The following is an 11,617-nucleotide window of genomic DNA, read 5'->3' on the forward strand; positions in this document are numbered from 1 at the left end:
TGTCATGGTGTCTCTTTACAGCAACAGAACACTGACTAAGACATGTTAACATAGGATTCTAAATCACTTTAGAAAATTGACACATTAGTTCATGGTATATTGCACTATAATTTATTTAGCCAATCTCCAATGAGACGTTTAGGCATTTCTAAATTTTCTATCTAAATAGTACTTAATAAGCATCACTGTACTGGCATTTTGGTATATATGTTCAAAACGTGTTCCTAGAAAAGTATAATAGAGTAGGAGAACTGCTGGGTACTGAGTGTAAACTCAGCAAGTAAAAACCAAGTTACTGACCAGAGAACAAGCACATCTGAACACTACCTGCTCTCTGTGCTCACACACACACACACACACACACACACACACACACACACAACACCCCTTCTCAGACCTCCGGGATAGTGAAAGCTTTCAAAACTTGACCACAGGCTGTACAAAACATACAATGCTACCAAACTATTGTTTTATTTGACAGTAATGAACGGGTCAGGGTTTCAAGTTACTAGTGGTCATTGATAGCACATTTTGAACTGCCTGCTCACATTCTTTGCAAATCTCCCGTCTCTGTCACTGAGTCAGAGGACATCTTCTGTATTACATGAATGGTGCTGCTACACATGCTGCCCACACTAACTGCCAGATCTGTTTGCCTTTGAACATTTACAAAGCTCTCTTTAAAATCTCTAGGAAGCTGAGCCGGGCGGTGGTGGCGCACGCCTTTAATCCCAGCACTCGGGAGGCAGAGGCAGGTGGATCTCTGTGAGTACAAGGCCAGCCTGGTCTCCAAAGCGAATTCCAGGAAAGGCGCAAAGCTACACAAAGAAACCCTGTCTCGCCGGGCGGTGGTGGCGCACGCCTTTAATCCCAGCACTCGGGAGGCAGAGGCAGGCGAATCTCTGTGAGTTCGAGGCCAGCCTGGTCTCCAAAGCGAGTTCCAGGAAAGGCGCAAAGCTACACAGAGAAACCCTGTCTCGAAAAACCAAAAAAAAAAAAAAAAAAAAAGATAAGAAACCCTGTCTCGAAAAAACCAAAAAAAAAAAAACCCAAAAAAAAAATAAAATCTCTAGGAAGCTGAATCTATAGTGTCTTCCTTTATGGTACGTGTGCTAGTGTTTATTTAGGAGGAAAACAACAGTCTCATTTTCTTTTGAAGCATTTCCTTGTCTGTTTTGCTTTCCCTGAGTTCTTTCCCTCTGCGTTTAATGTTTGGATGTAATGCAATAGAGTCCATTTTTAATTTTTTAATTAAAAATTAAGCTATTACATAGCCAGATATAGTAGTGCACACCTTTAATCCCAGCACTCAGGAGGCAGAGGCAAATGGATCTCTGTGGTATACAGAGGCCAGCCTGGTCTACAGAGCAAGTTCCAGGACAGCCAGAACTACATAGTGAGACCCTGTCTCAAAGAAGAAAACAAAACAAAACAAAAACAAAAAAAGAAATTAAGCTATTACAATGTGCTTACATAACACAGTCTGAGATAAAATAGTAAATGCTCCAGAGCAAGGACAGCAGACATTTTCTATAAAAAGCCAGCTAGTACATACTTTTGATTCTGTGGGCCACATCTCAACTCTAATAGTGTGTGTGACTAGCTGTAGACAGCATGTAAACAACTTAGTGTGGCTGAGTACCAATACAATTATTTACAAAGACCAGTAAAGGGGCTTTCCAGTTGCTTCTCTAGAGTCAGTGAAGTATAGACTACTGGACAAAGGCACTAAGATATGGAGATACCACACTTCTGACAGAGAACTTCCACTGGAAACAAGACAGCAAAAGCTCTGCGGCCAGTTAGGTAAGAAGATGACACCCCACTGAAAACAAGAGGGCACAGAACTCTGGCTCCTGCTGTCTGTCCTCTCTCTCTTCCGGCTGCCAGGAGGGAGCTGGGCAGCTTTGCTCTGGCATGTCTCTCTGCTGTATTTTGCCTCACAATAGGCCCCAAAATACCAGAGCCAAACAACTATGGACTGAGATCTCTAAAACCAAAACAAAATAAAGTGAACCAAAATAATAATTACCCCCGCAACACACAATATAAACAAATTGTTCCAATTGGAAAATAATGGTGAATACTTTATACAACAGATTCCTTGACAGAACACACTAAGGGAGGTGCATTAGAGGCTGCTTTGATCAGTGAATCCTAACAGCTTTCCTAGACCTCTACTGCTTTCCCTGACCGAGTAGTAAGGTTCTGCCAATATTCTCCCTGACCCTCAGCAATGCCCATACAGTAAGCAGCACAAACTATTCAACAAGAACTCTCCCACCACTGTTCCCCTGTACAAACTAAGGACTGCACTGTTTAACGGCCTCTCCCCTTCTCAGTTTAAAGGCAGCCACTTTACAATCAATATGCATCACATGGCTAATACCAATGAAGTGGGAGCCATTGCAGCAAGGCTATGGCAGTGGCCTAGGCCATTTTCCCTGCTGCACAATTCATATTCGCCATGTTCACACTTCTCCTGTTATCAGCAAGACGCACTGCACTATAACAGGGTTTCTACTGAGCCTTCCTCTTAGCCCTCATTCATCACGAGTATACTCACAAGAATGGTCTACATTTCTTTTCCTGCCTTCCCTGTTACTGCTATTGTACTGGTAAGGCAATACATCTTGAATTCAATTTCTAGCACCTACATCAAGTAGTTCACAAATACCCACAGCCTCTGACCTCCTGCACTCATGTGTGCAAACACACAAAACTAAAATTAAATTTTAAAAAATCATTAAAGGAAAAAATAAGACATTCCTAAAAAAAAAATTCTGGCAGGTTTAAGACATAAAAAAATGAAATCAATGTTTATGTTTAGAAATTGTTGGAAACCTACCCTAAATTTCTTGCCACCATCTTTAGAAAGTGAAAGGTTCAGAGAATGTACCAGGGTCAAATTGTCTTGTTTAGTGATTTTTTTGATGAGGGCCTCTGTAATATACCGGACTCCTACATAAGAATCCGCTCCTGAAATCCAAAAACAGGTCATTATCATTAAGAAGGTATAAATATCATAAAATACAAATCACTTTTACACTATACTTAAAGAAATTTTAATCTATGTAGATGTACAGAGTATCTGGCTAGTTGTAATCACAGTACCTTAATATGTCACTTTATATCACTTCACTATCATGATGAAAACAGTTACAGTTTGGGCTTTGTGATAAATGTTTTTTACATTAAAAATGTAATTTGTATAAACCTTTGAAGAAAAATTATTAATGTTCACATTCTATAAAAAACTGTTTGATCAAGAGAAATGGCTCATTAGTTAAGAGCACTGGCTGCTATTCAGAGGACATGGGTTTGATCCCAGCACCCACACAGCAGCTCACAACCATCTGTAACTCCAGTGCTAAGGGATCCAATACTCTCATCTGGCCTCCAAGGGCACCAGGCATACAAGTAGTGCATTGATACACATGCAGGCAAAACATGCACATACAAAAATAAATATTTTAAATTATTTTTCTCAATATCCTGCAACTAATATAGCACAAATCAAAATGTCAACTCAAGCAGATACATTTAAAACTTGTACTCTGTGTGTGTGTGTGTGTGTACACGTGCGCAGCTGCACTTTTACCATGGTACATGTGTGGATATAAGAACATAACTTTTGGGAGTCAGTTCTTGCCTTCCACCATGGGTCCTGGAGCTCAAGCTCAGGTCCTCAGGCCTATGTGGCAAGTGTTTTTACTTGAACTTTCAACCATATGCAGCACTGAGGTTTGTTTCAGAGTGCTATTTTTTTTCATCTGTTGCTTTATTTAATAAAAGTAACATATTTTATGGACATAGGGTATCAGCTTGTAAGTAACAGAACTTTTATGGCCTTTGTGGAAAGTGTAGTCAAAGACTGTTAAAGTCATATTGTTTTATAAAAAGAAAAGTCTCCTAACACAAAACCAATATTTTGGAATAATAATCAATTCAGAAATAACCAGGTACCAATAGGCAGTAAAGCTGCACAGTAGAGTATGAACTCAATGTTGACATATTTTTATAAAACCATCAGGTCAGCAGAGGTTGACGAGATTTCACGACCTAGTAAAGAATAAAGCATTTCTGAAAACAGGAACTAGCACAGCAGAAAGTTTTTAAGGAAAAAAAAAACAAAACTTGAATTGCTGGGGGGACATGTGCATGGTCCCTAAGTGGAAGTCAGTGCTCTCACAGAGAGGCAGTTTGAAAACCAGCAGACTGAAGAGCCAAGCATGGCTAAGCACATTTCTACTGAACTTCTATCTTGAAAGCACTCCACTCTCAAGTAAGGAGGTATGTCCAACCCCAACTAAATAAAGAGGGTGGAATATTCCTAGGAAGACCTTGAAAGAACTCAACAAGAAATCCAACCTCCTCTCGAGAAACTTCCCACCCCTGATGCCTTCACAGACATCTCTATCCTCACCCAAAGCCTCAGTCCTCTCCCCATTCTCACAGTTTCTACCAGTTAAAACAGCAATTCAAGTTAGTTCAGGAGGGTGTTACATCCGGGTCCTACATCTAAGCTCAGTACTTCCCATCTCTACTTACGTGTGAGACCAGACACATTTTTAGCAGTACCTTTATGGTGTTGGGACTCCAAAAGCATGGTGTTTTCATCTGTAAGCTCAGCCTGTACAGACCACTGTCCATCAGCATGAAAAGGTGGAGTCTCAGATCCAATTAACGGTGAAAGTGACCTAGATCGCATATTGGACATAAGAGATGATGGCCCAGAAAAATGAGATGACAGTGGCATCCTTGCTTTGGAGAGCTTTTGTTCAGAACCTTTCTTCATTGCAAGAATAAAACCAGGTGGCCATCAAAACCTGTAAGAGTTTTCAATGTATTTAATAATGTTAACTCTCTGCAGTTATTAAGAGTATTAGATTATCTCTAGAGCTCTAAGACCATAAGGCTGTGAACTCAAAGGCTATGGAGACTTGGCCCATACTTCTCTAAACTTATAGAGCAGTGCTGTCTTAAATGCTGATCACCCCTCCACAGGGACCAGACCCCGGAAGGCCTGTCACTGACACATGCTCAGGTCAGAGTCTTACTTGTTACTTCTTTTCTCAGTTTATCAGCCCAAACTTTTCCCAGTCCTTCCCATACCAGGTCACATATGGGAATATATGACAACCAATACTTGTAAGCACCCTTTCCTCCTAGAAACCAGTCTGTGACACCATGTTCTATTGGCTTTCTTCTGTCTTTCTGGCTACTCTGTAGCCTCCTTCGCTGGACCATGATCCTCTACTCAGCCCAAATGCCAGTACTCCTCTAAGTGTCCCTTTTGTCCCCTTTAAATGTCACCTTGGACGATCCAACACATACCCTCAGCTCTCAAATACACAGTTAAGTTTTAGGAAGAAACATTTAGTGAGATAGTGGATTAAGTTAAAGTAGTTTTCAATCTAATGATAAATTGGTATCAGAAGGGGTACTGTAATAGAATGATGTATACACATCTTTATGTATGTTGAATTTGGCCTTGAGTTTCTATACAGCCAAACACAACCTTCATGTACAAACTAACTGAAAGTCCAACTTAACAATATACTTTTGAAACAATTAGCTGAGTCTTAGTCTAGCTTTTCTTAATCGCGGGTTTGCTAAGGTATCAAACCATGTTCAAATAAGACAAATGTTGATCTGCAACCAATGAAACTGTTCCCAAACCTCAGTTCCATTTCTGTCCCTAAGTGCTGCCTGAGTCTCCATTCTCAAAACCTGTAATCCCAAACTTTGGCTCACAGGATAATTACCCTATGAGACAGTGTATGTTCCAATATCCAGACTTGGGCAACTCAAGGAGGGACCTGCAGGTGCACTGTGACTTTGGAACCATCATTTAATCTTTCAGGTCACAGGTTATAAAAAGGTTTCTGGAATCCACAGAATACTTTTCTAATTCTATGACTGGGTAAATACAAATTTTACTTAGCAGGAGAGGTAACAAGACTTCATAATAATTTAGTGAGATGATCACTAGGATTTACAAGAGGAATTCTAGATGGTTTACAATTTCGATGATTTGGAGAGAAGACTAAGATGTAAGACACAAAATAATTGAACTGCCTAAAGATATAGGGTGCTTTTTTTTTAAACAAAAACAAGAAAAATATAAAAATATATCTATAGTATATGATACACATTATCCTATTTTTATAATCATCAGATATGCTGAGACAGGAAAAAAAGATATAAGAGGATGGCCTGTACCTCCCTGTTTTGTTTTGTTTTGAATTTATTTCCTTTATGAAAACTATAACCTAGAGTATTTATCATCCATTAATTAATTTTATTAATGAGAGTGACTTAGTTACTTTCTATTGCTGTGGCAAGACACTATAACAAGACAACTTAGAGAAGGAAGAACTTATCAAAGGTTCCAGTTTACAGTTCCAGAGGGGTAGTTCATGACCATCATGGCAGGCAGCATGGCGGCAGGCAGGCAGCAGCAGCTGAGACCTCACATCTTCATCCACAAGCAGAAGGTGAACTACCTGGCCCACCCCTAGTGACACTACTCCTCCAAAACAGCCATTCCTTCCCAAACAGTTCCACCAGCTGGGGACTAAGTACTCAGATATATGAGCCTATGGGGCCACCCTAATTCAAACCACCACAAAGAGTAAATACATTTTATCTAAGTGTTTGCATCAAGCCTAGTTTCTCAAGCTTGAGTGTATTGTTCATATCTGAAGGAGAATGCCAGTTCACCTTAACACAGAATCAGTAGTATGACCAAGAGACCCTTTTCCATGTAAAAATAGTATGATATTAGACACAAATGGGTTTTTGTTTAGTTATTTTAGCCACCCTTTTAAAATAAAGAGCAAAACGTTTTGTGATGGTGGTATAAACAGTAGTTTTGTGACTTCGGGAGAAAGCTTTTCTGACTTACTTGGTTAGTTTCACATGAGAAAAATGAAAGAAAAAGTATAGACATATGTAAGTTAGCAGTTTAAAGTAGTGATGTGTGTGTATGTGTGCAGTGAACTAACTATGTAATACTGTAATGAGGCAGAAGTCACTTAGAGTTTGTTTTGTGTAAGGCATGTGGTGCCCTGCAGGACATGATGAAAAACATGATCCAAACCCCAGAAAACTCATTCAGCTATATGACATGGTAACAAAGAGCACAGGTTTGGGGATCATAGGAGAATTGAAATTTTGGCTTATCCAATTAGTGTGGAACTTTGGGCAAATGAACTCTTCATCTGTAAAATATGAGATAGTATGTATCCAGTTCTTCCAAAGTGACAATATATGATGTGTGATCTTAATTAGTCTTATCAAATAAAAACCCGAAGTCAGATATTAAGGGTGAATGCTAAAAGATCAGAGAAGCAGAGTAGTGGGCCATCAGAGACTTCATACCTCTATGAAATCTCAGACTGAATGGGGGGCAGGGGGAGGTGATCTTGTCTCCAAGAATCCTCAGACTGAATGGGATGAGATCCTGTCTCTATTTGCCTAATATTCCTGTCTGCATCTCCTCAGTGCTGGGATTAAAGGCGTGCACCACCAGTGTCCAGCTCCGTTTCTCTTTTAGACTGGTTCAATATGGATAGCCCAGGGTGGCCTTGAACTCCTGATCTTCCTGCTTCCTCCTCTCAAATGCTGGGATGAAAGGTGTGTGCCACCACTGCCTGGCTCTGTGGTTAACTAGTGGCTAGTTCCACCCTCTGATCTCCAGGCAAGCCTTATTTGTCAGAACACAAACAAAATATCACACAACAAATACAAGTTTGTTATGGTATTTGGTACTTGGTAAACCCTGTGTAAATAGTGGCCACTAGCATATTCTAGTTAACTTTGGTGGTAGCCACTCATTTCTTAAGGAAAAAACAGAGAAGTATGACCCTGTGTTGTTGTTTGCAATGGGTTGAAGTTTGACCCCAGAATGAACAAATGGAAACAATGGAAAAGAGAAGACAGGGTGGTGCTCCTGTTGTCAAGGAACAAAATAGAAACAAGAAAACAACTGGAGAGCTGGAGATTTGTTTTTAAATGCCCAGCAGATGTTCAACAGAGCAAGAGAGAGCCACTGGAGTGTTGTGACAATTAGATTTATATGACAACATCCTGCCACTCACAAACCCAGATACTTGCCCTGATCTAACAACCCCAACAGTTTTTCCTTAGCCCTTTAACATCTTAGTACTATCCCTCTGATTCTCTTCATTCTACACCTTCTTATTTAAATATTCTCGTTAAACTTCATCATCCTTCAAGGTCTCTAACCTAGTCACAATTCATTTTAAAGCCAATGTCCCTGCTACCCACTTCTGCCTTTTACTTTTTCACTACCATTTGAACTGTAAAGTTTTCCTCACAAATTCTGTCCCAGTTCCCAGACACCACAGTATTCTTCCCCATCTCTCTACAGTTCTAATACTCTCCCTTAACTCTTCAGTATCTATCCCATCTTCCTCACCTGCTATCTCTCAACAAGTACCACATCCTTCTCCATTCTTTGAATACTCAAACAACACGCCCAAACCGCCGCTGCTCATCTTCATTTCAACCTGAGTATCTCAGAACATGCCTTTCCAGGCTAACACCCTGGCTAGTACACCTTCCTCTATCTATTTACAACCTTAGTTCTTCCCTCCCATCTCACGAACTTCCCATCCCTCTCTATTAGTTTATTTATCCAACTTCACTGAGCAATTTTTATGAATTGAGGAGCAAACACACAGCTGAGGTTTCCACACTCAGGATGTATGAGAAGACAGTCTCTGCATTGCAGACTCTGCACTAAGTGATTTATAAACATTCATTCCATTGGATTTGTTTCTCCTATCAGACTGTAAACCGCAAGAGAGTAGAGAAGGATTGCCTATTGTGTAAACAATAAGAAGGCCTACTGCCTGGAAGGGACAGGTGAACACTCCAAAGACATTGCCATTTAAAAAAAAATTTGTTTAAATATAGATTTTATGAATATGGACACTTTGTCAGCATGCACACCAGAATATGGCATCAGATCCCATTATAGACAGTTGTGAGCCACCATGTGGGTGCTGGAGATTGAACTCAGGACCTCTGGAAGAGCAGCCAGTGCTCTAAACCTCTGAGCCATCTTTCCAGCTCCAGACATTGCCAAATTTAAATCCTTAAGATGCTATGTTACAACAAAATTACTCATCTCATTTTACAAGTGATAGTTAGCAATCAAGACCTTGGATTCTAGAATTACATGGCCTAAATCAAAATCGTTTTTCATTTACTATGTAAAATTAAGACAAATTATTTACTTTGAGGTTACTTGCTCAGTTTTAAAGTGTGAATGCAACTTCCAGTTACATTAAATTCTAAACGACTTTATACTTAAGTAGTGTTTAGAACTGTATCTGACACATGGCGAACACTCAAAAGTGATTAGATATGATTCTTACACATGAAGAAACAGCTCAAGGGTGCTGATTGGTTTTTGTCAACTTGACACAAACCTAGACAACTGTGAAGAGGGAATTTTAATTGACAAAATGCATCCATAAGATTGGCCTGTAGGTGCCAGGCAGTAGAGGAGCACACCTTTAATCCCAGCACTTGGGAGGCAGAGACAGGTGGATCTCTGTGAGTTCAAAGTCAGCCTGGTCTACATATGAGTTCCAGGACAGCCAGGGCTGTTACACAGAGAAACCCTGTCCTGAAAAACCAAAGATTGGCCTGTAGGGCATTTTCTTGATTAATGGGAGAGGGTCCAGATCCCTGGGGACCATACCACTCCTGGGGAAGTGGTCCTGGATGGTATTTTGAAAGCAGAATGAGCAAGCCAAGAGGGACAAGCCAGTAAGCAGCATTCCTCCACTGCTTCTGCTTAAATTCCTTCGTTCAGTTCCTGCCTTGATTTTCCTCAGTGCACTGTAATCAGGGACCTGTAAGACAAAAACCCTTTCCTCCCCAAGCTGATTTTGGTCACAGTTGTCTTACTACAGCAGTAACTAAGACATCAAGGAAGTAGTTAAGAAACATGCCCAGGGGGCCAGCGAGGTGGCTCAGTGGGTAAAGGCATCCGGTGCTAATTTGATGATCTAAGTTCCATTATCTGGAACCCATGTAAACGTAGAAGGATAGAAGTGACTCCACATGTGCACCACGGCATGTCCCCCATTCACATATACTTTAAAAAAAAAAAGGTTTAAAAAAAGGGAACCTGCCTAGAGCCACAGAGCTAAGGTTTAAGGAAAGCAGAGTGGTAGAATCAAGTGCGGCGTCCACATTCACTGGTCCCTATTTCTCTCGACCGACATTCCCTCCCAAGCTGCCCTCTGGATTGCCAGCCCATCTCCGTCGCAGGCATTCGGGGGACAGTGGCACGCCCCGGCCCCCTGCCCCGGCCCCCTTCCTCGTACGGGACCACATCCTTCAGAGCGTCGCACCCAGCCGGGCGGCGACGCAGCAGCGCTCGGGCGAGCCAGCGGCCGAGCGTCTCCCCTCCCTGCCCTCCCCTCCCTCCCCGGCCCACGCCGGCCCCTGCCCGCCCGCCCTCCCGTCCAATCCCCTTTCCAAGCACACACCCCCGCCCCGAATCCGTCCCGAGCCGGCCCACCTCACGCTGACCCGGGGCCTCCCGGCCTTAGCCGCACGCCTGCCCCGCCTGGTGCCGACGCCGAAGCACACTTCACCGCCTGAGGAACGGGAGGGACAGCCTCGCGGGAGGGGCGACACGGAGACGCGGGCCCTCAGGCGACCGGCCGCGCGGCGGCCATCTTGTTGTGTTGTGCCAGTTGCCGAGAGGCGCCGCTCGGTGTGGGCGGGGCTTGTTCTCGCCACGCCCCCGGCACGGAGCTAGTGGGCGGGGCGGGGATGACTTCCCGCCACTCCTGCCGCCTCCAGGCGAGCTCCGCTTCGGATGCGCGGCTTCCGTGAACGAGCTGGCGGGCTGCGGTCAGCCTCCTGGGCACCGAGTCTGTGAGGCGAGGCTTCCAGGCCAGCCGTTCCTCTCCCTGAGGCAACAGCCTGAGGGACCAGTTGTCCACAACATTCAGATGGTGAAAGGCTGGCCTTGAGCTTCCGTGTCTCAAAGCAGCTTATCCCGTACCTGACTATGTTGGAGGCAAATTTGGGAACCTATCCAGCCGGACGTGGCTGCGCGTCCTTGGGCTCCAGCTGCCATCCTCCTGAGGTTTAGGGAGCTATGTGAGCCTGAGATATTCAGCCCGAGAATGTTCTTCATGTTAGCACAAAGGAACTAAAGCAAGAAGGATTTGCAGAGACTTGAGCTGGGTATGCCCAAAAGTGCTGTCTTCTACTGCATTTTCTGCTTTGATTGCATGTTTGTCTGCACCACGTGCATGCCTCCTGCCTGTTGAGGCCAGAAGACGGCATCAGATCCCCTAAAACTGCAGTTACACACCATTTTGAGCTGTCATACGGGTGCTGGGACTGAGCCTGGGTCCTCTGGGAGAGCAACCAGTGCTTCCAAGCACTGAGCCACCTCTCTAGCCCAAAGGGCGTATTTCTTAACTACCTTATTCTCCAGTCCAGCATTAAAGTTTCCTTTCTTTACCACTAACTTCCTGGCTCATTTTTTCTAACACTTTTTAGGTATTTCCTCTCTGCCTCAGTTTCTTCTCCCACGTAACAGGTAATCATCTCC

The 11,617-nt window shown here is 42.9% G+C and overlaps 1 protein-coding gene across 10 annotated transcripts in view; it reads right to left on the reverse strand.

Moving 5' to 3' along the window:
- The window catches only part of Cntrl (centriolin), an 88,386-nt gene extending 77,618 nt beyond the window's left edge, over positions 1–10,768 (reverse strand). For 4 of the 10 annotated variants that reach the window (XM_052726318.1, XM_052726317.1, XM_052726316.1 and 1 more), the window contains exons 1-3: positions 10,568–10,764; positions 4,582–4,829; positions 2,849–2,979 (exon numbers count right to left, since the gene is read on the reverse strand). In XM_052726318.1, coding sequence (XP_052582278.1) covers positions 2,849–2,979; positions 4,582–4,798 — 348 coding nt within the window. In that variant the 5' untranslated portion in view covers positions 4,799–4,829; positions 10,568–10,764. Of the gene's footprint in view, positions 1–2,848; positions 2,980–4,581; positions 4,830–10,567 lie in introns of those variants that run through there. The other 6 variants (XM_052726325.1, XM_052726323.1, XM_052726324.1 and 3 more) reach the window with 3 other exon arrangements.
- Between the last annotated feature and the right edge of the window lie 849 nt (positions 10,769–11,617).

The sequence above is a fragment of the Peromyscus californicus genome, unplaced genomic scaffold (genome assembly GCF_007827085.1).
Source record: "Peromyscus californicus insignis strain IS unplaced genomic scaffold, ASM782708v3 Scaffold_7__1_contigs__length_154581171, whole genome shotgun sequence".
Lineage (NCBI taxonomy): Eukaryota > Metazoa > Chordata > Mammalia > Rodentia > Cricetidae > Peromyscus > Peromyscus californicus.